The sequence below is a fragment of the Symphalangus syndactylus genome, chromosome 4, assembly GCF_028878055.3.
Source record: "Symphalangus syndactylus isolate Jambi chromosome 4, NHGRI_mSymSyn1-v2.1_pri, whole genome shotgun sequence".
NCBI classification, from domain to species: domain Eukaryota; kingdom Metazoa; phylum Chordata; class Mammalia; order Primates; family Hylobatidae; genus Symphalangus; species Symphalangus syndactylus.
This window is the reverse complement of record NC_072426.2, coordinates 124427498-124453710: the sequence shown is the minus strand read 5'-3', so window position 1 is coordinate 124453710 and position 26213 is coordinate 124427498. Positions and strand designations below refer to the sequence as shown.

Below are 26213 nucleotides of genomic sequence, written 5' to 3'. Positions count from 1 at the left end.
GTGGCTGGGATCAGGCCATGAAATGGATTTAAGTAGACACTTGGTATCAGAGAGACTCCAGGAGAAGAAGAGCTTCAAGGTCAATGGAAACAGGCAGGCAGTACACGGAGGGCTCCAATCACTGATCAGCCTTCACAGGCCACCATTGTAAGAACCCTGAGTTAAGGAACTGGCTGTGAGGTCAAGTGCTGGGTGTTTCTCCTTCAAACCCCCAAGGGACTTGGCAGATCTTGTCCTGTAGAACGGAACTTCCTGGTTATGGTCATTAAGGGAATGTTAGGCTGTGTTTAGCTCTTGTGGTTCTATGGGCCCAACTCCAACTCCCAAGAGCCTCTTAACATCCATGAGAAATGGCAGGCCCCATTGATCTAGAGTGTGATAAAGCCAGGTGAGTTTAGCTGCTGGAGAAGGTGCACTTTAGGCACACACATGCCAAATTCCTAAATGATCAGCAACTTAAGAGGAGGTTATTTGATTGTGAATAAGCCTTTTATTGGTTTACATTTAAGCTGTCTGTGCCTCATGGAATTGCCAATGAAGATATTATCTCGCAAAACCCCGGAGAACTCTCTTGTAAGGTAAAGTAGAGCTCTTTCTTTACTGGTTAATGTAAAAAAAAATTTACTGGCCTCTGTTGCTACCATTACACATTATTAAATGCTTTAGGCTCCAAAGATTAAAATGTGAAAATAATAATGTTTTATTAAATAATAATTGCTTCAGAGAGTGGTATTGTACCTTACAGCGTGGGGATGTACTTGTGATGCTGAAGCAGACGGAAAATAATTACTTGGAGTGCCAAAAGGGAGAAGACACTGGCAGAGTTCACCTGTCTCAAATGAAGATTATCACTCCACTTGATGAACATCTTAGAAGCAGACCAAACGTAAGGAATTAATATTGTTACAGCCCTCATATCACACATAGCAGCACATTTCATGGAACTATTAATTATATCTCATCTTCAGGTTTTTATTAGCACATTTGTTTTAACCAGAGTAAAAATTACAGTAGCATTTTATTCCACTTTTAGAATAAATTACCACTAAGAGACTTGCCACTGCCATACTACTAATCACTTCGATACAGAGTGACTACCCTGTGTTTTGTTTTCTTCACTGCACTCCAGCCTGGGCCATAGAGCGAGACTCTGTCTTGAAAAAAAATACAAATAAAAAAATAAATATGAAAAATAATAGTGATCAAGTAAAATACTTGGTTTGCCATTCATCCTAGTTTTCATAATCTTTTCCCATTTTTTTCTTCTTAGAAGGCAGTTTATCTTTTGAAGTTTGCTAAGAAACTAAAAAATTGTATTTGGAGAGCAGAGGAGATATGTGTTAAGGTAGCTTCTGCTGGCATATGAAATCCTTCCTTTAGCTCCCACGGGGCGAGTTCTCCACTGACTCATTTTCTCTGTTTTGGTACAGCATTATCCATCTCTCATAGCTGTCCTTCCTCTTTCAGAACACACTCATGGCAACAGTGGGAGTTACACTGCCAAAAAGCTTTCCTTTGTGAAAAATAGAAGCTAAAAAAAATTAGAATTTTTTTTGTTTTCTTTTTTCTTTTTTTTTTTTTTGAGACAAGGTCTCATTCTGTTGCCCAAGCTGAAGTGCAGTGGTATGATCACTACAGCCTTGCCCTTCCCGGCTCAAGCAATTCTCCCACCTCAGCCTCCTGAGTAGCTGGGACTACAGGTGTGCAGCACTATGCCTGGCAATTTTTAAAATTTTTTGTAGAGACAGGGTCTCACTGTGTTGCCAGGGCTGGTCTGAAACTCTTGGGCTAAGCCATCTGCCTGCCTGGGCCTCCCAGAGTGTTCAGATTACAGGTATGGGTCACCATGCCCAGCCAAAAGTTAGTCTTTTATAACAGTGCAAAGTTCTTTCCACCTTAAATACCACCTTCTCATCTTTTACTATAGACCTGCAGAGAGTTGGCCTCTGATGGGCAGCTATTGGTGATAATGAAATGAATCCTCCTTTATGCTTCTCGGTTCATGGCTATTGTTACATTTTTTTTAAATAAAACTTACCTATTTGAAAGCCTAGTTTTAAGGTAAATATCTCTACGAATGTGTTGTACTTTCCCGTAACTTGGCAAACAGAGAATATTGAATGAATATGACCAGTTGTGGTTGAATCAGACAGATCATGGTAAAAGTGGAAGGTTGTTGCCTGGTACATGGTTGAGACCCCAGACCTGGGTTTCAGGGAAGTGGAATTTGGTTCCCCTTCCACCTTCTTCGGTGGTTATTTAACTTCTCTAAACTTTATCTTTTTAACGTGTGAGATAACTGCCCACAGAGTTGTCTTCAGAGTTGACAGATATATGATTTTGTTTGTGTAAAAGTCCAGAACAGATAAATCCATAGAGACAGAAAGTAGACTACTGGTTGCCTGGGGCTGAGGGGAGGGTAACTGGAGAGTGACACCTAATTAGTAGGAGGTTTCTTTGGGGAGTGATAAAAATGTTCTGCACTTTGGTTATGGTGATGGTTGGATAATTCTATGAATATACTACAGCCATGTTCACTTTCAGTGGGTAAATTTTATTGTATGTGGGTTATATCTCAAAGATGTTTAACAAATTCATTGAGCTAATGCATATAAGTTATTTAACACAGTGAGTAGCACATAGTGAATGAGCAGTAAATATTAGCTATTCTTAATATTAGAAAACCATTTGCATTAGCAGTTATAGTCATATTAGAAAGACCTTCGCATTATGTTATATTTACCTACCAGATACCTACCCTAGTGATGTGGTCTGAATTGTATGGACTGCTTGTTGGCAACCCTGTCTAGCCTGTTCCTCTTGCCCTTCACCTGCTAGGCTGGGTTGATGAGCAGCATTGCCAGTGATATCCATACATTGAAGGCAGAGAAGGGAAAATGTGTGATTGGGAGGCACAAATTATCCCCTCCCTCCAAGGATTGGTTTATGTTTAGGCGTCTGGTCCATTTGGAGATTTCATATTTGGTGTGTGGTAGGTCTCTGACATCATTTTTTCCAAACGGATAGGCATCTAGCCTAATACCACTTATTGAATAGTAATTCCTTTTTCTCCACAGATGTAAATCAGAAAAAAATGAAAATCACACATGCACATGTATAACACATTACATAAATAATAATTAATTTGTTTAACTTTTTTTGGAGAGAGTCACTCAGTCATCCAAGTCAGAGTATAGTGGCACAGTCATAGCTCACTGCAGCCTCGAGTTCCTGGGCTCAAGAGATCCTCACACCTCTGCATCCCTAATAGCTGGGACCACAGGGGTGTATCATCATGCCTGGCTAATTTTTTATTTTTTTGTAGATATGGCATTTCTTATGTTGTCCATGCTGAATAATTATTAAAAGCCACTCCAGGCTGGTCATGGTGGCTCACGCCTGTAATCCCAGCAGTTTGGGAGGCCAAGACGGGTGGATCACCTGAGCCCAGGAGTTTGAGACCAGCCTGGGCAACATGGCGAGACCCCATCTCTACAAAAAATACAAAAATTAGCCAGGCATGGTAGTGCTTGTCTGTAGTCCCAGCTACTTTGGGGACTGAAGTGGGAGGATAACTTAACCTCTGGAGGTCAAGGCTGCAGTGAGCTGTGATTGTGCCACTACACTACAGCCTAGGTGATAGAGCAAGACCCTGTGTCAAAGAAAAAAAAGCCATGTCAGATCTAAAATATCTCAGAATTCATGAAATTTCTATATTGCTCATTTATTTAGAGAAAAGCATTAAGCAGTCCATGAAAAAATGTTAGGGTCTTCTTAGTAAGCTAATATAGTAAGCTACATTAGCCATTAGAGTCTTAAGTTATATTTCAGTTTACCTAACTTGAGAGAATGAAAGTTTTGTTTCTGCAGGTGCATTTTGGTTGAAAGAGCAGCTGAGATTTAGAAAAGATCTCAGCAAAGGTGCTGCAGGGTTGAAATGGAGAAAGTGGACCATCATTCACAGTGCACTGCAATCAGCCTGGTGCATCATGGCCGGGGAAGGGCAGAGATATAGATGTGTTAGGATGTCTCTAAGGGGACAAGAGTTATTAGAGGGGGTGAAGAGACAAGAAAGGGCACAAAAATCTGCCTTTATTTATTTCACAGGCTTGCCAGTGTTGAAGAGTGTTAAGTTATAACTCCAAATAATATCCTTCAGTGGGATTTGATGAAGATGAGGATAAGCCTGTCTCTTGATACAAAGAAACTAAGAATAACAATTGCTAGTCAATAAGAAGAGATCACTCTTCAGCTTTGCCTTCTCCTCTGGCCAATCTAGGCATTTGGCTAGATGGATAGAGAATGTTAGATTGTTTTTGCTAATTTATTTAGAAATACTGTTGAATAAACCATTCAGATTAAATACAAAATGCAGGCCAGGCATGGGAGGTAGCATTGCTTTCAAATTAGAAAAAGCACTTAATTAAGTGGTAATAAATGAAATGGATTTTACTTTTTGTGAATTACACTTCTGTGGAAAGTCATTAGCTCCTTTTGTTACAACAGGCAAGAGCATAAATCATAGAACTTTCTTCTTTTCCCATCCTAATAAAGGCACAACTTTTAAGACTCTGTCTTGATCGGCCGGGCGTAGTGGCTTACGCCTGTAATCCCAGCACTTTGGGAGGCTGAGGTGGGCGGATCACAAGGTCAGGAGATTGAGACTACGGTGAAACCCCGTCTCTACTAAAAATACAAAAAATTAGCCGGGCGTAGTGGCGGGTGCCTGTAGTCCCAGCTACTCGGGAGGCTGAGGCAGGAGAATGGTGTGAACCTGGGAGGCGGAGCTTGCAGTGAGCTGAGATTGTGCCACTGTGCTCCAGCCTGGGCAACAGAGCAAGGCTCCGTCTCAAAAAAAAAAAAAAAAAAGACTCTGTCTTGATCACAATTTTAAGGAAAAAGCTATCCTTGAAAGGGAAAGAGGTCAAAAACCACTGCTTTGGGGTAGAATAGATACTGTTTAAAAATAAATAAACAGTTCCCTTTTGTTTTACTCTCTCAGCTTAAAAAAGCAAAAAGAAAACATACTGGGGGATATTTTAATTGAGATTTTCGTCCTCCCTTGGCAAGAACACATTCTTCTTCAACTTGATAATAATTCCCTTGTTTGGCTCAACTGGGTGGTTTGTGTCATGTACTCATAATGTAATTGTGTCAAGAGGACTCTAATGAGAAAAAAAAAATTGGTCTCAGAGTGAATAATAAATCCACCATCTATCCTGCACACTTCATTCACAGCCCTTTTTTCCCCCTAAGGATCCAAGCCACGCTCAGAAGCCTGTTGACAGTGGTGCTCCTCATGCTGTCGTTCTTCATGATTTCCCAGCAGGTAAGGATGTAAATAATACAGTGGGAGAACCACAGGATCCAGGAGTAAGTCTTTTTCCCCGCTGGGGGTTAGCCTCTCAAGGACATCCTTCTTCATTTTCTGTGCCTATAGAGTCCTAGACTGGAGAGGTCATCTTATCCAGGACTCCACTTCAAGAAGGGTTGATTGGACCAGCCATTCCAGAAAGCTTAGTTGTATACCCTTGCCTTTGAAGCTCCCTGAGAAAGAGAAAGAGAGAGAGAGAGAGAGAGACTTTCCCTTACAAATGAACATTGCAAATTGCCTACCAGTCACAAACTTTTTAACTCTTTCAAAATAGTGGGTACTAGGCTGGGCGTGGTGGCTCACGCCTGTAATCCCAGCACTTTGGGAGGCCGAGGCAGGCGGATCATGAGGTCAGGAGATCGAGACCATCCTGGCTAACATGGTGAAACCCTGTCTCTACTAAAAATACAAAAAATTAGCTGGGCATGGTGGCGGGCGCCTGTAGTCCAGCTATTCGGGAGGCTGAGGCAGGAGAATGGCGTGAACCCAGGAGGCGGAGGTTGCAGTGAGCTGAGATTGCGCCACTGCACTCCAGCCTGGGGGGCAGAGCGAGACTCCATCTCAAAAAAGAAAAAAAAAAATAGTGGGTACTAATTAACAATTGTAATGTGGCTGGGCACGGTGGCTTACACCTGTAATCTCAGCACTTTGTGAGGCCGAGGCAGATGGATCACGTGAGGTCAGGAGTCCAGACCAGTCTGACCAACATGTTGAAACCCCGTCTCTATAAATACAAAAAAGTAGCCGAGCGTGGTGACACATGCCTGTAATCCCAGCTACTTGGGAGGCTGAGTCAGGAGAATCGCTTGAACCTGGGAGGCAGAGGTTGCAGTGAGCTGAGATTGTGCCATTGCACCCTGGGCAACAAGAGCAAAACCCCGTCTCAAAAAACAACAACAACAAAAACAATTGTAATAAAGTTAATCCTAACTTAATAACTAAAGTTCTTTTGTCTTCAAAGTTGTCTCAGCTGCTACTTACCTATGAGATCAAAGTAATTTTATTTATTTATTTATTTTTGTGTGAGACAAGATCTTGCTCTGTCGCCTAGGCTTGAGTGCAGTGGCGCAATCACTATAACCTTGAACTCCTGGACTCAAGTGATCCTCCTCCCTCAGCTTTCCCAGTAGCTAGGACTACAGGGGTGCCACTACACCTGGCTAATTTTTTTTTTCCTAGGGACATGGTCTCGCTATGTTGCCCAGGCTGGTCTTGAACTCCTGGCCTCAAGTGATCCTCCCACCTTAGCTTCTTAAAGTGCTGAGATAACAGGCATGAGCCGCCCATGCCCACCCATAATATAAATACTTTTGTAATAATTTTTAAAATACACTTCATATCCAAGGCTGCAAATAAACTCCTGATTTACTTACAATCTCTTTATCCACTTGATAGGCTGATTTTTGTTTTGGTATGGGTAAACTTATTTGCTAAAGAGTTGTAGTACTCCTTTAGTTAATATTTGAAATTAAAATGAGTTTTAAGCATGATTGAGAATAATAAGAATATTATACCATGTCTATAAACTTTTTTCATTGTTCAGTGTGTATTCAGCACGGGTTTATATTGGCACAGTAGGAAACATTTGCTAACACAATAGTGTTTTTTTCAACCATTTCCCATCAATCAAAGCATGGTAAATATATCTAATTTGGTCTTTAAAAAGGGAGCTCATAACAATGTCCAAAAAAAGAATAGCATTTTTTAAGTCAATTTGATTAGTATAATCTGTTCTCAGAATTAGTGGAACATAACTGCCTCAGTGGACACAACTAAATGCTACTTTGTGCTTTTATCAAATCTGCAACCAGGATAATTCATCATACATAACTATAATTTTATGTTACAGAGCAAGTTGATGATTTGAACCTCACTTCTGGAGAAATTGTTTATCTTCTGGAGAAGATAGATACAGATTGGTACAGAGGGAACTGTAGAAACCAGACTGGCATATTTCCTGCCAATTATGTCAAAGTGATTGTAAGTGGGTTGTATTTGTTTTAATTTGGTCATATACTCAGTGGGTTCTATGTGACTTGTAGGTTGGAAAAAATAACTAGAAACCCAGATTCTAGTTCTCTCTTTTTCATTGATTCATTTGGCATTTGGAAAATTCAAAAATAAAGATTTGGTGAACTAGGTGATGGTTAATTATTATATTATGGGGTGTTAAAACTTAATGCCTAAATGCTGTCTGAAATCCTAAAGTGAAAGACCACCACAGGTCAACTGGTGAATCAGCTGTTCTTGGAGAGTTGTTAAGCACTTAAGGATATATGGTAATTCTCTGAGACATTTAGTGAACATGAATTCAGTGATACTAGCTTATCCTGTAGAGATGTTCTCTGAGGTTATGGTACCACTTCTTTTCTTTGGAGTACATTTTGGTTTGAGTTTCTTTCATCTTTTCCATTCTTATTTATCTCCGTCTTTTAAAAAAAAACCTATTTAGGAATACAGAAGTATTTGTATTGGAGATAGTGGTTCATTAATGGTTGTACCCACAAAATAATTTCTAATCTGATTAGGAAAATTATATTAAAGCACCAGAATTTTATATACCCTCACGGCCTAACTTGTGAAAGCATTCCTGTGTGTGAGAGCTGTGTGTAAGCCCAGATGGCTGTGTGAAACATGGGGATAAAATCAGACTGCCCTCACACATTTGTATCAATTGGAATAGGATGACTCGGTCCCTGATATAACTTACTGATAGTGTGAAATATCAATAAATCTAGCTTAATAGCATTAACAGCTTATTTGAAAGGAAAAAGTAAATAAATTCCATTACATCAGAAAATTAGAAAACAAGACTAACAGAAAATCTGAATTCTTCTAATAGAAATGAATTTGAGTCTCTTGGATTATGAAGGGTAGGCATTAAAAATTGTCCAGTGTATCTATGCCTTGATTCTTTGGAGAAATTCAACCACATTCTGTAAATTAATATTAAGAATAATGTTTGTTTTAGCACTCTTCCTCATTTTTCTTCTGCCCAATGTAGCAGTACTTTAGAAAGCACAATTACCACACTGAAATCAATCACACAGAATCTGCCACATTATTGGTATAAGTGTTATTTCTAAGCCCACAAGTTTAAAAAATTGTTTTAAAACTTCAAACCTTTAAAATTCATCAAGAAGGCACCGATGGCCGGGCGTGGTGGCTCAAGCCTGTAATCCTAGCACTTTGGGAGGCTGAGGTGGGCGGATCATGAGGTCAGGAGTTCAAGACCATCCTGGCTAACATAGTGAAACCCTGTCTCTACTAAAAATACAAAAAAATTAGCAGGGCGTGGTGGCGGGCGCCTGTAGTCCCAGCTACTCGGGAGGCTGAGGCAGGAGAATGGCGTGAACCCGGGAGGCGGAGCTTGCAGTGAGCTGAGATGGTGTCACTGCACTCCAGCCTGGGGGACAGAGCCAGACTCCGTCTCAAAAAAAAAAAAAAAAGGCACTGATTTATTTAATATAAACCTCAAGCTTTAAGTAGTTTTAGATTGCATGCATTATAGCCAAATATTTTATTACAACCCAGCCCTCCTCTACTGAGCCTTGTAAATGAGATATTAAGTGCTTGGCTGGGCACAGTGGCTCATGCCTGTAATCCCAACACTTTGGGAGGCTGAGGCGGTAGGATCACTTGAGCTTAGGAGTTCAAGACCAGCTTGGGCAACATAGTGAGACCCTGTCCCCATAAAAAGTTGAAAAATTAAGTGGGCATGGTGTCACGCGTGTGTAGTCCCAGCTATTTGGGAGGCTGAAGTGGGAGGATGGTGTGAGCATGAGAGGGCAAGGCTACATTGAGCCGTGATCACGCCACTGCACTCCAGCCTGGGCAACAGAGTGAGACCCTGTCTCAAAAAATAAATAAATAAAATAAAACAAAGTGCTTGCCACTTAGTTTGCTAAATACAGATTCCTTTCTTCCCTATTCATGTTGAAGGGGGAAAATATTTCAGTTATAAATGTGAATAGAATCCACAAGTTGTTTTTGTTTTGTTTTGTTTTGTTTTTGAGACAGTCTCACTGTTGTCACCCAGGCCAAGCTAGTCTCGAACTCCTGATCCTCCCAAAGTGCTGGGATTACAGGCGTGACCCACTGTGCCCAGCCCGAGAATCCAAAGTTTTATTGAAGTGTTTTATCTTGGGGTCAGAGAAGTATTGCAGGATTCTACCAACACTTGGAGTAGGTGTGGTAGGGCTAATGCGTGGCACTGTGAATGCCTAATGCCTGATTTCTATCTTAAGTCTTCAGCTGCAGTTTTCAACCTGGAGAATATGGGATAGAGCTGGCAGGGTGCGGCAACTCGCACCTATAATTCCAGCACTTTGGGAGGCCAAGGCAGGCAGATTGCTTGAGTCCAAGAGTTCAAGACCAGTCCAGGCAACAATGGTGAAACCCTGTCTCTACTAAAAATACAAAAATTAGCTGGGTGTGGTGGTGCACACCTGTAGTCCCAGCTACTTGTGGGGGCTAAAGCAAGAAGATCACTTGAGGCTGGGAGGTCGAGGCTGCAGTGAGTTCTGATTGTGCCGCTGCACTCCAGCCTGGGTGACAGAGTAAGACCCTGTCTCAAAAAAAAAAAAAAAAAAGGGGGGGATAGAGAAAATTCTGTCAGAATTAGAGTGATATTAATGTGGTTATTCCAGTAAATAAGAGAATTGACTGGCTACTCAAGGAAGGCTACTTCACAACTTACACTTTTTTTTAATCCAAATTCAGGATTTTTTTTACCATTTAGCACCTGTAGTTCCTCTTAATCAGATTAACACCTAGCTAAACCGATCGATTTCAGTCATGCACTTTCTAATTACTTAACCTTACATTTATCTTATGAAAATCTGAAAAATATATAATTGTTGCCTTGATTTTGTCTTTACTAGATTGATATTCCAGAAGGAGGAAGTGGGAAAAGAGAATCTGTTTCATCTCATTGTGTTAAGTAAGTTTTATTTGTGTTCTTTTGCACAAAATACAAAGGAGATAACCATCTATATCATGAAGAATTATCAAGCTTAAAACACTCCAAGGCCAGGCATGGTGGCTCAGACCTGTATCCCAGTACTTTGGGAAGCTGAGGTGGGAGGATTGCTTGAGGCCAGGAGTTCAAGGCTAACCTGGGCCACATAGCAAGACCCCATCTCTATTATTTATTTATTCTTTATTTTAAAAGAAAACACTTCACATGGTGATAATTCAGATTCTCATTGTGTCTTTTTAGTTACAAAGAAAACTTGTTTAAAAGGTGACAATGGGTTAAAATTCTGATGAAAGTACATCATGAGCCTGCTGATAGAAGCTTATCTAAGCAACTCTCCAACATTAGTGCAGGCCATAGAGAAAGCAGCAAAGCACAGTCTATGCCAATGCTTCCTGCAGCCTGGTCTCAGCATGAGCAGAGATAGTTTCATCGTTTACTGCATTTTATTTTGGCCTTCTGGTGTTTACCCAGTTTTTAGAAGGTTCAAGTATTTTTGTCATGAGAAATAATTAAATCCTATAGAAATATGAATCCTACAATAACTGCTAGACATTTTGTATGTTTTTGTTTTTAAGAGGAACTAGAAGAAAGTGAAGGAAGAGTTAAGTAAGGGGTTTTCCTTTATCTCTGAGGACCTTTCCCTGAATTTATATACCCTTTTATGTGTCATTGTAACTCCTTTGTGATTTAAAACACGGCCACAATGCAACTTTATATTCTAGTTAAATGAGCAAATTAATAGAATTCATTACCTGCTGAAGACTGTAAACCTGTCTATGAATAGGTCAGACATAAGGAGATGCTCCCAGAGGACTTCAGAAAACAAATGCAAAGGTTATCACAAATAAGAAAACTTCTGATCCACAATAGTTGAATTCTATTTCAGATTCAGTTTTTCTCTATTTTTAAGCAGCATATACTGTGTCTCAGCAGGTTGAATTTGAAGTGGGCTTTTAACAGTCATTGACCCATTGATCTGACTTAAATCAGAATTCTATTAGAGCTAGAATCAACCTTTTGCTTCTCCTTAGCCTGTTGCTATTGAAACTTCCTTTCTAAACCCTCAAATCTAGGGATTAGTATTAAAATACACCTTCTAGAAACACAATTTTATCTCTACTTTTATCTTATTTTCAGTCAAAATTGCAGATCATGTAAGGATTGTTCCAAATGTCAGAAATGAAGCCCTTTTAAAGGAGATACAAAAATCATTTTTAAAGCCAACAGAGTTAGGTCCAAGACTGTGTATTATGATATGCCGAGTTTCTATTTTCTTTAAACCTTCTCCTAGTTTTTAAGGCCAGCTCACTGATTGAGCATCTATTGAGCATCGACTTTGCCCAGCTGATGCCCATGGCATTCTGCCCTGATTAGTAGTCAGGAAATTTGATGAATTGCCCTGAGATTCTCAGGGTTAGCACTCCTCAACTCTGTGCATTTATGATTGAAAGGGTTCAGACTGGACCATGGATTGCTGTGGCCCAAGGATACAAAATATGGAGACTGGGGAGTAAGGTGATCAAAAGACACAGCAGGGTAAACTAACCACCCAGCTGCGTGCACTCTGCGACCTTGAGCTTTAGCCTTTCTGAGTGAATAGGTTCATATCTGTTACTTAAAAGTGTAACTTACTCTTTTTCATGGAATAATTTCAAATTAGCCTAGTATACGTTATTCCATCGTAAACCCAGAATAAATATTTATTGAAAGACTGAATGAAGGTTTTTAAGCATTTTAAAAGCACTCTCTAGTCTAATCCACAAAATGTGTTCTTCATTCAGAGGCTCAAGATGTGTTGCTCGATTTGAATATATTGGAGAGCAGAAGGATGAGTTGAGTTTCTCAGAGGGAGAAATTATTATTCTTAAAGAGTACGTGAATGAGGAATGGGCCAGAGGAGAAGTTCGAGGCAGAACTGGGATTTTCCCCCTGAACTTTGTGGAGCCTGTTGAGGATTATCCCACCTCTGGTGCGAATGTTTTAAGTGAGTATAGAGAATTTTTTGTATTATGTTATGCCTAATTCAAATAAACCAAATAATATCATTATACTTAAGCTGTATAATAATCCATATTGCCATATTTTTACGGTAGAAGGAAAACTGATTTTAAAATGAGAATTTGTGTGGGATAGACATTATTTGTGGGCATCTCTCAAAGAGCTGGTTTTGGTATTTTAGGTAATTAGCAATAGCTTCATGTAAGAAATGGCAAAGAGGCTGGGTATGGTGGCTCAGACCTGTAATTCCAACACTTTGAGAGGCCACGGTGGGCGGATTGCCTGAGACCAGGAGTTCGAGGCTGCAGTGAGCTATGATTGTACCACTGCACTCCAGCCTGGGCAACAGAGCCAGACTCTGTATCTAATAAATAAATAGCAAAGACTTTTAAACGGAAATGAACTATAGACTGTTACTAATGTATGTAGACTATAAATAATTGTGTTTACAATTAACTAAACAAGCTCAGTGAAGTTAGTACAGGTTAACGCAACATAGGCTATACATGAAGAGACTGGAGTGGAATCCCAGACTCTTCACTCCCACCTCCCACCCCAACCATTTATTTTTAATACTATGTGGCCTTCACATCTAATGTTCTGACTTCTTGTGTCTGTTTGCTTTTTTAATGTAGGCACAAAGGTACCACTGAAAACCAAAAAAGAAGATTCTGGCTCAAACTCTCAGGTAGGCTGCTTGAACAGATGACTATAGTGACAGCCAGGTTCAAACTCTGGGAGGAATATTAAAATCATAATTTTCAAGAGAATATAGTATGAATTAATTTTTCAATTCATACAACAAATGTTTGTAATAAATTCTTAGATGGTTAATATATTTTATATAGAGAGCTCATACAAAGACATGCAAACCCTGATAGAAAATGAAAACAGGCTGGGCACAGTGGCTCACGCCTGTAATCCCAACACTTTGGGAAGCCAAGGCAGGTGGATTACCTGAGGTTAGGAGTTTGAGACCAGCCTGGCCAACATGGTGAAACCCGGTCTGTACTAAAAATACAAAAATTAACCAGGTGTGGTGGCGTGCAACTGTAGTCCCAGCTACTTGGAAGGCTGAAGCAGGAAGATAGCTTGAACCTGGCGGTGGAGGTTGCAGTGAGCCAAGATAGTGCCGCTGCATTCCAGCCTGGGTGATAGTGTGAGACTCTGTCCCAAAAAAGAAAGAAAGAAAGAAAATGATAAAAGAGACATGATTAGAGAATTCATAAAAGAGGCTGGGCGCGGTGGCTCACGCCTGTAATCCCAGCACTTTGGGAGGCCAAGGCGGGCGGACCACGAGGTCAGGGGATCGAGACCACCCTGGCTAACACGGTGAAACCCCGTCTCTACTAAAAATACAAAAAAAATCAGCCGGGCATGGTGGCGGGCGCCCGTATTCCCAGCTACTCGGGAGGCTGAGGCAGAAGAATGACGTGAACCCGGGGGGCGGAGCTTGCAGTGAGCCAAGATTGCGCCACTGCACTCCAGCCTGGGAGACAGAGCAAGACTCTGCCCCCCCAAAAAAAAAAAGAATTCATAAAAGAGATACAATAAGTGTCTAATATTGAAAAAATATTTAACCTTTCTAATAATCAAGAAAATATATAATGAAGCAGCAATAAAATACCATTTAACCTATTCAGTGCAGCTCAACACTAAACAAGCAATTATGAGCATGTGAGTGTTCAAAAAAAAAAGAGAGAAAGTACACATTATTATTTATCACCCTAAGAAAAGGATAAAAAATGAGATAGGGTTTTAGTCACAAAGATGAGCATAGTGCTAATATAATAAGAAAAAATTGGAAACAACCTAAATATGACCATTATTGGAAGAATGTTCTAAAGCTATGAAAAACTAGATTTATCAAATAAAATAATTTTTTTAAATGTCATGAGAGGAAACATAGGGAAAGGGGATATAAAATTGAATATATAGCATAAAAAGACTGAAAGGAAATTATTCAAGTTATTAGTATTAAATTGCATCTAGGTAGTAAGATTATATACATGGGAAGGTTTTTTTTTTCCCCCACTACTTCTTTTTTTTTTTTTTGAGACGGAGTCTCACTCTGTCACCCAGGCTGGAGTGCAGTGGCACGATCTTGGCTCACTGCAACCTCTGCTGCCGGGTTCAAGCGATTCTCCTGACTCAACCTCCCGAGTAGCTGGGTTTACAGGTGACTGCCACTGTGCTTCACTAATTTTTGTAATTTTAGCAGAAACGGGGTTTTACCATCTTGGCCAGGCTGGTCTTGAACTCCTGACCTCGTGATCCACCCACCTCAGCCTCCCAAAGTGCTGGGATTACTGGCATGAGCCACTGCGCCTGGCCTTCTCCATTTCTTTGTACGTTTCTCAACTTTCCAAATATTTAGAAACATTTGTTTCATTTGTATAATGAGAAAGAGAAAAATGGTGGGTTAAAATTTTTACACTGTTCATCATGACTCCAGAAATGCTTAAAGGTACTAGGAATGTGGTGCCTTCTGTTGTTTTTTAGTTTTTTGTTGCTTTTGGTTTTATTTTGTTTTTTTTGTTTTGTTTTTTTGGTTTTTTTTGAGACAGGATCTCACTCTGACACCCAGGCTAAGTGCAGTGTCAACGTCTCAGCTCATTGCAAGCTCTGCTTCCCAGGCTCAAGCAATCCACCTCAGCCTCCTAAGTAGCTGGGATGATAGGCACACACCACCACTCCCAGATAATTTTTGTATTTTTTGTAGACAACGATCTCATTTTGTTGCCCAGGCTGGTCTCAAAATCCTGGGCTCAAGCACTCCACCTGCCTCAGCCTCCCAAGGTGCTAGGATTACAGGGGTGATCCACCACATCCGGCCTTCCATTGTTTTTAGTGACAAATTTAGAAGAGTTAAGCCTGATGGGATCATTGTGTTTGTGAAAATGTCACTTGTAATTGGCCTGTGTGTCCCTTAATTCTTTATCCCTACCCACTGATAAAGTGAAACAGGAAGGAAACTGACTACAGTTCTCCAAAAGGAAAGGTTCACATGGTTGTTGCCTGCATTTTTGGAGAATGGTAAGTTCCATCCTTTGGGGTTGGTTACTGAAGTGCAGGAGCAAGAGGGCAAGGTTAGTGTTGTTTGCTTGCTTTTTGTTTTTGTTTTATAAGTCATCAGTTATTGAGTACTTAAGATGTGCCAGGCACTGGGCTAAATGTTAGACATGCATTGTCTCATTTAATCCTCTTAGTAACCCCAAGATGAAGCTGAGCCTCAGAGAAGAGAAGCGTCTTGCCCAGTGTCAAGAAGTTAAGAAGTGGCAGAACTGGGTCTGGAACCCTTGCCTGTGTAGCTCCCAAGCCTTTGTCCCTGCCAGGCGCTGAGGCTCACTCCTGTAATCCCAGCACCTTGGGAGGCCAAGGCAGGTGGATCGCTTCGGGCTAGGAGTTCGAGAACAGCCTGGCCAACATGGTGAAACCCTGTCTCTACTAAAAATACAAAAATTAGCTGGGCGTGGTGGTGCGCACCTGTAGTCCTAGCTAATCGGGAGGCTGAGGCAGGAGAATTGCTTGAACCTGGGAGGCGGAGGTTGCATTGAGCCAAGATTGCGTCATTGCCCTTCAGCCTGGGCGACAGAGCGAGACTCCATCTCGAAAGAAAAAGCCTTTTCATTATCCTCTACTGCCTGCTTGAGCCTCTTGAACATAGGGTTCCCATCCCAAATTGGCAGAGCTGCGTCTTCACAGAGCAAAACCTTTCTCTAATGTGCCTGGGATAAAAGCGTTGTTACACTAGCCCACCACATCTGGGTGTTATCCTGCCAATCTTAGAGTTAACTACAACTTATAAAATTAAAAGTGTGAATTAATGAAGTTCTGTGCTATGGACTCTATAATAGTCTCTGAATCAAGTAAAGACCTGGGAATTAATAGACCCACCCATTCTGATCCTTCCTAATTTAAATAAAGAAGAGCTTCACTGATAATTAGGTACTTTATCAGAATTTTTTCATAGTGTCAAATACTATGCATAAATATTTTATGTTTTTACCTAATTCTTTAATATAACAATATAATAGGTCATATTAAGAAAAAAGTGTTTTGGCTGAGTGAGGTAGATCATGCCTGTAATCCCAGAACTTTGAGAGGGTGGGACGATCACTTGAGCCAAGAGTTCAAGACCAGCCTGGGCAACATAGACACCTCATCTCTGCAAAAATAAAATAAAATTAAATAGCTGAGTGTGGTGGCTGCACCTGTAGTCCCAGCTACTCGGGAGGCTGAGGAGGGAGGATTGCCCGAGCCCAGGAAGTCAAGGCTTCAGTGAGCTATGATTCTGCCACTGTACTCCATCCTGGGTTACTAAGTAAGAACTTGGCTCAGAAAAGAAAAGAAAAAAAAGGAAAAAAGTGTTTGCTTAAGCTTTGTATATCCCTTAAAAGCAGAAAAGCCACAAATTCACACTTGTCATTTAGAGTTATAATTTAAGAAAAAATTATTGGAAACTTTTATTTCTGAAACTTGACAGCAACATAAAGTATTAGATAATTTAAAGAAGCCTTCACGCTTTGAAATCTTAAGACTCCTTAGCTTTTTTTTCCCCACTACTTTTTAAGCTTTGTAGAACTCAATTTCAAATAAAATCTTACATTTCTGACCACACTTCTAATTGATAACAGGTTAACAGTCTTTCTGCAGAATGGTGTGAAGCTCTTCACAGTTTTACAGCAGAGACCAGTGATGACTTATCGTTCAAGAGGGGAGACTGGATCCAGATTCTGGAACGTCTGGATTCTGACTGGTGCAGGGGCAGACTGCAGGACAGGGAGGGGATCTTCCCAGCAGTGTTTGTGAGGCCCTGCCCAGGTATGACAACCGCAAGACATGAATGCTACTCCTCACGGGGAGCCTGACACCTTCAAAACTATATACATTCCTTTCCCCTCTGGCCATGCTCAGTTTGTCCGTCTATATTTGAAAGAGTTGATACATGAAGTTATGCAAACTTCATTCATATACTTTGTTAGAGTTATAGAAAAAAAAGATAAAAATGTCTTCACTAAATAATGGCTAATTCCATCGAATAAATATAGTTTATGTAATTTTTCCCTGCTAAGAGAACATTGTTCATCTTTTTGAAAGTTAAATAAGTTCAAAATTAATTGAACATGTTTTTAAAAATGTTTTTCTTTGCCTAATATCACTACCTCTGAAGAGAAGATACTATGTTTTTAGAGCAATAAGTATTTTTTAAAAAAATGTTAGATTTGTGTTTTAGTCCACTGTGTTTCTATATATTTAAATTTTTTATGTCTTCACAGCTGAGGCAAAAAGTATGTCGGCCATAGTACCGAAGGGGAGGAAGGCCAAAGCCTTATATGATTTCCGAGGGGAGAATGAAGATGAACTTTCCTTCAAGGTCAGAATGTGTATCTCTTCATAACTGCATTAAGCACTATAATTTTTGAAATGTTTTCCTTTGAAGGATGGAACATTGGGTGGAATATTGATCTTTACTCAAGAATGACGAGATCTCAGACCCTAATTCTAGAGGAAGACATTAGAGAAAGTGAATAGTGCAAATAGGCCTGTTAATTTACAGTATCAACCAGGCATTAAGGTACTTAGAGAAAACCTTGGCTTTACACCCCCATACATCCCCAAAGTAATCTCTTGTTCCTTGGTCTTATATCATCAGATCTCAGTAATATTAGGGTTTTTATCAGTAGCCCTGGTAACAGATGACTGTCTACATGGCCCTGCAAGCCTGCCATTGATATGTCTTTGAAGTTGATGGAGAATCAGATAGCACCTGCTACAATTTGCACTAGTAGCATGGTAGCCTTATAAGACACTAAATTCCTTTGGGAGGCCGAGGCGGGCGGATCACGAGGTCAGGAGATGGAGACCATCCTGGCTAACATGGTGAAACCCCGTGTCTACTAAAAATAAAAAAAAAATTAGCCGGGCGTGCTGGCGGGCGCCTGTAATCCCAGCTGCTGAGGAGGCTGAGGCAGGAGAATGGCATGAACCCGGGAGGCGGAGCTTGCAGGGAGCCAAGATTGCACCACTGCACTCCAGCCTGGGCGACAGAGCAACACTCCTCTCAAAAAAAAAAAGACACCAAATTCTTGTCCACAAAGGCAATGAAGAGGTTTGGGGAAACAGTCCCAAAAGGTTGAGCTAGTTTGCAAAGGTTTTTTTTTTTTCTCACCGAAGAAATGCCTAATTTCTTCTTAAAGTAAAAGTAGGTATTTTCTCTTTTTTTTTTTTGAGACAGAGTCTTGCTCTGTCGCCCAGGCTGGAGTACAGTGGGGCGATCTCGGCTCACTGCAAGCTCCGCCTCCCGGGTTCATGCCATTCTCCTGCCTCAGCCTCCGGAGTAGCTGGGACTACAGGAGCCCACCACCACGCCCGGCTAATTTTTTTGTATTTTTTTTAGTAGAGACGAGGTTTCACTGTGTTAGTCAGGATAGTCTTGATCTCCTGACCTCGTGATCCGCCCGCCTCAGCCTCTGAAAGTGCTGGGATTACAGGCGTGAGCCACTGCGCCCGGCCAAAAGTAGGTATTTTCATGATTCCATTTCCCTAATTCACAACTGGACCATGGTCAGAGGAAAGCACTTTGGGAACAGTGCTAGAAGAAGGAAGGTGGTTTTAGTAGTCACTGCTGTCAAAATAGCCTATGTCAGGCAGTGATAAATTCTCTATCATTGAAGATATTCAGTCAGAGGAAAGGATGCTATAGAAAGAATCAACATATCAAGGAATGATTGGACAAGGTGTGGTTTAAAACAGTGGACAGCCAAACAGCGTTTTCACTTGCCTACAACAAGATGAGAAAAAGGCCGAGCAACAGTGGCTCACATCTCTAATCCCAACACTTTTGGGAAGTCAAGGCAGGAGGATCGCTTGAGGCCGGGAGTTTAAGACCAGCCTGGTCAACATAGCAAGACCCTATCTCAACAAAGAAAAAGAGGAAAACAAGGCAATACCTGAATCAGGTATGTGCAGCCTTTGTCAGGGTAAGGGGGGATGCCTTGACTGAAATATGTCACCATAAAGTTGCTAACTTCCTATTTTGTGATGGGGTTTTACTTTATTCTGAATGATAAAATGTTATTTCATCTTTTTGTATTAATTGTCATTTCTGTTATAATATATTATTAGCAAATAATAGATATTTCTTTTTCTTTCTTTCTTTTTTTTTTTTTTTTTTTTTTTGAGATGGAGTCTCGCTCTGTCGCCCAGGCTGGATTGCAGTGGCACGATCTCAGTCTGCCTCCCGGGTTCAAGCGATTCTTCTGCCTCAGCCTCCCAAGTAGCTGGGACTACAGACACACGCCACCACACCTGACTAATTTTTGTATTTTTAGCAGAGACGGGGTTTCACCATATTGGCCAGGCTGGTCTCAAACTCCTGACTTCGTGATCTGCCTGCCTTGGCCTCCGAAAGTGCTGGGATTACAGGTGTGAGCCACCATGCCCAGCCTCTCTCTCTTTCTTTCTTTCCTTTCTTTCCCTTCTTTTCTTTCTTTCTTTTCTTTTTTCTTTCTTTCTTTCTTTCTTTTTCTTTCTTTCTTTCCTTCTTTCTTTCTTTCTTTCTTTCTTTCTTTCTTTCTTTCTCTTTCTTTCTTTCTCTTTCTTTCTTTCTTTTCCTTTTCTTTCTTTCTTTTCTTTCTATCTTTCTTTCTTTTTCTTTCTTCTTTCTTTCCCTCTGTCTCTCTCTCTCTCTCTCTTTCTTTCTTTTTCTTTCTTTCTTTCTTCTTTTTTTTTTTTTGGTTTGGTTTTGTTTTGTTTCTGAGACAGGGTCTCACTCTGTTGCCCAGGCTGAAGTGCAGTGACGCAATCTCAGCTCACTGTGCAGCCTCGGCTTCCTGGGCTCAAGCAATTCTCCAGCCTCAGCTTCCTGAGTAACTGGGACTACAGGTGTGAGCCACCAATGCCTGGCTAATTTTTGGTATTCTTTGTAGAGACTGGGTCTCGCCCAGGCTGGTCTCAAACTCCTGAGCTCAAAGCGATCCACCCTCCCCAACCTCCCAAAGAGCTGGGTTACAGGCATAAGCCACCGCACCTAGCCATAAATGATAGGTATTTCTTATGCTGTAGCTATGCAAAATTAAAAATTCATAACCTTATATCAGTTCCCTTTTTTTCTTTAACGTCTTGATCTTTAAAATAAAATTTAAAAAAAGAAAGAAAGAAAGAAAACTGTTGCCTTAGTCCTTGAGAGTCAGTGGCTCAAAATGTATTCCTTTTATCTTTACATAAACTTACTGCAAGTGAAGAATCTGAATTCAAACTTCTTGGATGTTATTTTGGTCTTCATTTAAACTATGTCAGTATAAATAACAGAATGCACAGTATCCTCCAGAAAACAGGTTATCTTCATTTCGTTTTACAAATGGTTGTCCATAAGATAGTTCTAGAATTGTTAGAATTGTTTTTGTTATTGTTGTTGTTAAGGGATTCTGCACTGCTTTCAGTTTTATTAAATATCCACAGAATGTTAATAGATAAAACTAATTTTTTGTTTGTTTGTTTGTTTGTTTGTTTTTAGAGAAGGAGTCTTGCTCTGCTGCCCCTGCCCAGGCTGGAGTGCAGTCAGCGGCATGATGTCGGCTCACTGCAACCTCCACCTCCGGGATTCTAGCAATTCTCCTGGCTTAGCCTCCTGAGTAGCTGGGACTGCAGGTGCATGCCACCACGCCCAGCTAATTTTTTGTATTTTAGTAGAGACAGGGTTTCACTGTGTTGCCGGGCTGGTCTCGAACTCCTGAGCTTAGGCAATCCACCTACCTTGGCCTCCCAAAGTGCTAGGATTACAGGCGTGAGCCACTGCACCCGGCCAAAACTAATTTTTGAAAATAGTCCTAGCCTGGCTGGGCGCGGTGGCTCATGCCTATAATCCCAGCACTTAGGGAGGCCAAGGCAAGTGGATCACCTGAGGTCGGGAGTTCAAGACCAGCCTGACCAACATGGAGAAACCCCGTCTCTACTAAAAAATACAAAATTAGCCAGGTGTGGTGGTGCATGCCTGTAGTCCTAGCTACTCAGGAGACTGAGGCAGGAGAATAGCTTGAACCTGGGAGGCAGAGGTTGCAGTGAGCCAAGATCGTGTCGTTGCACTTCAGCCTGGGCAACAAGAGCCAAACTCCATCTAAAAAAAAATAGTCCTAGCCCTCAGGAAACTGACATGGTATGTAGGTTTGTACCAGACCTAAAAAAAATAGCTTCAGTTAACTATTAAATTATAATTTAGGAACCAGAAGGAACTTATTTATAATAAAAACTTTGAATTGCCGGAATATTTTTTTTTTTTTTTTTCTTTTCTGAGACGGAGTCTCGCTCTGTCGCCCAGGCTGGAGTGCAGTGGCGTAATCTCGGCTCACTGCAAGCTCCGCCTCCCGGGTTCACACCATTCTCCCGCCTCAGCCTCTCCGAGTAGCTGGGACTACAGGCGCCCGCCACCACGCCCGGCTAATTTTTTGTATTTTTAGTAGAGACGGGGTTTCACCGTGGTCTCGATCTCCTGACCTCGTGATCCGCCCGCCTCGGCCTCCCAAAGTGCTGGGATTACAAGCGTGAGCCACCGCGCCCGGCCGAATTGCCGGAATTTTTACAGATTTTAGCAGAGCAGAGTAAATTAATAACATCTGATAGCATGTATCCTTTCCATTTTCCGTAAAGAAAAGCCTTAAATCGAGCCATTTTTTTCCAGAGGGTAATGTACTAGGGCTACAAATAAATTCATTTAGCCCAATAAAGGTATTCTTAACAGTAGCCAGAGTCATCTTGGACCATTGTAGCATCTTAAACACAGATTCTAAGAAATGTTTAGAAACCATAAAGAACAAAATAGTTATGTCTTCATCTGCTGAAGGAATTCTAATCTGCACATGAATAAGACACACAGCCCCTTTGACTAACCTGATGAAGATAAAACAGTGTCCTGAGTCAAGGTGAAGCTCTTTAAGATGGGAAAAATTGCAAATTTGATATTGAGGCCATGGCAGGAGAATCGCTTGAACCCGGGAGGCAGAGGTTGCAGTGAGCTGAGATTGTGCCACTGCACTCCAGCCTGGGCCACAGAGCAAGACTTTGCCTCAAAAAAAAAAAAAAAAAAAGAAGATACTGGGGCCATAAGGAGGAATGTGATAAACCAAATGGTAGAGGAGAAATGCCATTATGTGCAAGAATAAATGTAGAGTGCAAAATGCTCTGGGTGTTGATAAAAGGCAATTACAGTAAAAGCCTTTCTAAGTAAAAAGGTCCATTGTAAAAGGTGGCGGCCATGTAGTCTTGTGGTTAGGAATATAAGCCCTGGAATTGCACTAGATTTGAATCCTGGTTCTACCACTAACTAGACATGCGACACTGGCAAGTTATGTAATCTATCTGAGTTTTGGTTTCTTTTTCATGAAAATAAGGAAATCTATAAAAATATATCTCAGCCAGGGGCAGTGGCTCACACCTGTAATCTCAACACTTTGCGAGGCCAAGGTGGGCAGATCACAAGGTCAGGAGTTTGAGAGCAGCCTGGCCAACATGGTGAAACCCTGTCTCTACTGAAAATACAAAAAATAGCTGGACGTGATGGCAGGCACCTGTAACCCCAGCTACTCAGGAGGCTAAGGCAGGAGAATTGTTTGAATCTGAGAGGCCAAGGTTGCAGTGAGCCGAGATCGCGCCATTGCACTCCAGCCTGGGCGACAGAGCGAGACTCCGTCTCAAAAAAAAAAAAAAAAAAAATCTCTAAAATGAGGATAACATAGTACTCATCTCTAGGACTGTGTTGGTGTTTACATAAGTTAGTTCCTGTGAAGTACACAGAATAAGACAAGCCATACAGGAAGCACATGACTCACTTTCTCATCTCCAAGTCTTTGCCTAAATGACACCTTCGGTGAGGCCCTCCCCTGATGGCCCTAATGAGTTGGCAATCCCATGCTTTCTGTCCTCTTATGCCAGTTTATTTGCCTTCCCGTTGTAGAATGAGGGAATATTAATTGTGCCCAGAGCAGTGTCTGACACATAGTGGGTACTCAATAAATAATTGTGTGTGGGGAGTGGGGGGGTAACTAGTATTATTTGTTTAAGAGGGATTTTAGATTAGGAGTGGTGAATTTGAGAGGCACAGAGTATAAGAGGGAAAATAAAAATGCAGCAAGGGTGGCAGTGGCAAAGGAATGAAATTTAAGGAATAGAGGCTTACAAGCAAATGGCATCATTACGTATAGATCATCGTTGTCATTTAATTCTCTCAGCAATCAAGATAAATGAGTTATACAGAGAAGATTATTCATGCTGCCCTAGGTAGGCCACTATTTACCATGCTTATTCTCAACAGAAACCAGTAATTCTAACTCCTTTTGTCTTACAGGCTGGAGATATAATAACAGAGCTGGAATCTGTAGATGATGACTGGATGAGTGGAGAACTAATGGGAAAATCTGGAATATTTCCCAAAAACTACATACAGTTTCTACAGATCAGCTAGAGGAGAAGCTTGACTGTGTTCCTTGGCACAAGAACTCACTTGAACTATCACCTTGACTATCAGATATGTTTTTGCACTATTTTTTTTTAACTGAAAAAGGAATATCTAAGCTGTACATGGTACACTAGAATTTTCTGAAAGCAGAAAACGTTTAGATTTTGTAGTTAATTTTCATTACAATAGAAACATGCACATGGAAACCCATGAGCTAGGATTCTACCAAGGAAAACATCTAGTGGGATTAGCAAGGTGAAGGGAAAGCATCTGGTGGCGTGGCAGCATGGGGAGGCTCACACGCAGAAGTTGCACGTGGACTTCTGTTTTAATCAGCACAAGTGAATTAACCATGCTTCTTCATTTTTTTACTTTATTTAAAAAAGAGGACATTTAATATTCTACATGCTGTAACTATCAGGACATAGTTAGCAATCTAAATTTCATTTTTGATATTCAAATTAATTCTTACAGCTTGAGCATATCAGCCTTATTACCAGAGCAAATTCTTCCTTCAGGTGGGATAGTTTACCGACTAGTTGGAGCATTTGTAAGCACATGGTGAAATCAGCCCCTGCCCACCAAAATAACCTTTATGTTACCAAGTGATTCCCAGTTGTCTAAGGATTTGAAGGGGGTCTAAATTGGATGTATCTTACTTAGTCTAAAGAACCAAAACCATCCCTGAAATGCCTTGCTAATACAACTAATCCTTCCATATATGTGCCATACTTATTTTTTTCCTCAGTGTATACTTTATGTTAACAGGGTTATTACAAAGCACATTTTCTGAATCTGCAATCATTCCTTTGACAATTACTGGACCCAAAGGAAAATTCATTTTCTTTGCATTATTCCAGTAATATATAAAAACTGTGTCTTGTTATAGTAGTACATTATGAATCACATATAAAATCTTAGAATACAGAACAACTGTTAAGATGGAAAACAGTGCCAAACCTCCACAGCTCATTTCTTTGTAATATAATCAGAATGAAAAATAATTTAAGAGGACAGAAGACTGGTACTTTTTTATTTTTTCCCTAGCTTATCCCTGCACAATTATTAGAGTGAATGAAAAACCACTTTCCTGCTTTCCATTGTTATAAATTCTAAGCTTAAGATAAAAGTGGTTCTTTACATGACTGAATCAATTACAGTTTATGGGCTAGAGCCAAATAGGTTGAAGACAATCTTCCAAACAGATCAATGGAATAGAATTTCATTGGAAATGTAAAACACTTTCCCAACAATGGTCATGACTTTCTTCTGTTTTTGAGAAGAGTTTCATATGCTGGACCACATTTTAGCTTTTATTGTTTTTTTTTTACCCATTCTCCAAAAAGTTAGGCAACAAGTGGCCACACTTTTACATGACTACAACCTGGAGTTCTGCAAAGAAGGTAATATTTACTTGGTCTTTGACTAAAGTTATCTCCCTATTCTATGGTTACATTTTATTTTGGACTATGGGGACTTCTAATATGTTTTGGTAAAGAAGAGAGTATAAAGAAAATTCTTGTCAAATTTCACTCAAAAGTAATTTCATGAGAAATCAATGATTTAAAGCATTATCCAAATTAAATTATCATTTGCAGCAAACTACAACAGCAGGAAGGATATGGAATGGAACATGAGGTATATATCTTTGTCTTTATAATTTTAACATCTTATATTGAAGATTCTGAAAACCTATCTTTATTAGAGGAAAATCTCCATCTTAAGTTTTGGCCTTCTGTCAGCAGAATGATAAGTGCAATAGTTGTAAATCCACTTGACACTGTAATAAACTGAACTGAACTTTCAAAGTCCCTTTCTTATACTAGACTGAGTTTTTTGAGAATGGAGGTGAGGCCGGGCGCAGGGGCTCACGCTTGTAATCCCAGCACTCTGGGAGGCCAAGGCGGGCGGATCACGAGGTCAGGAGATCGAGACCACGGTGAAACCCCGTCTCTACTAAAAATACAAAAAATTAGCCGGGCGTGGTGGCAGGCGCCTGTAGTCCCAGCTACTCGGAGAGGCTGAGGCAGGAGAATGGCATGAACCTGGGAGGCAGAGCTTGCAGTGAGCCAAGATCGCACCACTGCATTCCAGCCTTGGTGACAGAGCGAGACTCCGTCTCAAACAAAAAAAAAAAAAAAAAAAAAGAGAGAATGGAGGTGGTATCTTTTTTTTGAGACAGGGTTTAATTCCCTTTGACCAGGCTGTAGTGCAATGCAATGTTGGCTCACTGCAGCCTCTGCCTCCTGGGCTCAAGTGATTCTCCTGCCACAGCCTCCTGAGTAGCTGGGACTACACGCACACACCACCGTGCCCAGCTAATTTCTGGTATTTTTTTTTTCTTGTTGTAGAAACAGGGTTTTGCCATGTTGCCCAGGCTGGTTTCGAACACCTGGGCTCAAGCAAGT

General features: G+C 40.8%; 1 protein-coding gene across 8 annotated transcripts in view; it reads left to right on the top strand.

Annotated features, from left to right (window-relative positions):
* SH3D19 (SH3 domain containing 19) overlaps window positions 1–25617 on the top strand; it is a 206589-nt gene extending 180972 nt beyond the window's left edge. For 5 of the 8 annotated variants that reach the window (XM_063638264.1, XM_055276093.2, XM_055276091.2 and 2 more), the window contains 10 exons: window positions 510–578; window positions 746–886; window positions 5257–5329; window positions 7224–7354; window positions 10258–10316; window positions 12137–12339; window positions 12989–13041; window positions 16991–17177; window positions 17633–17730; window positions 23695–25617. In XM_063638264.1, coding sequence (XP_063494334.1) covers window positions 510–578; window positions 746–886; window positions 5257–5329; window positions 7224–7354; window positions 10258–10316; window positions 12137–12339; window positions 12989–13041; window positions 16991–17177; window positions 17633–17730; window positions 23695–23811 — 1131 coding nt within the window. In that variant the 3' untranslated portion in view covers window positions 23812–25617. The remainder of the gene's footprint in view (window positions 1–509; window positions 579–745; window positions 887–5256; window positions 5330–7223; window positions 7355–10257; window positions 10317–12136; window positions 12340–12988; window positions 13042–16990; window positions 17178–17632; window positions 17731–23694) is intronic. The other 3 variants (XM_055276095.2, XM_055276094.2, XM_055276098.2) reach the window with 1 other exon arrangement.
* The last annotated feature ends 596 nt before the right edge of the window (window positions 25618–26213 follow it).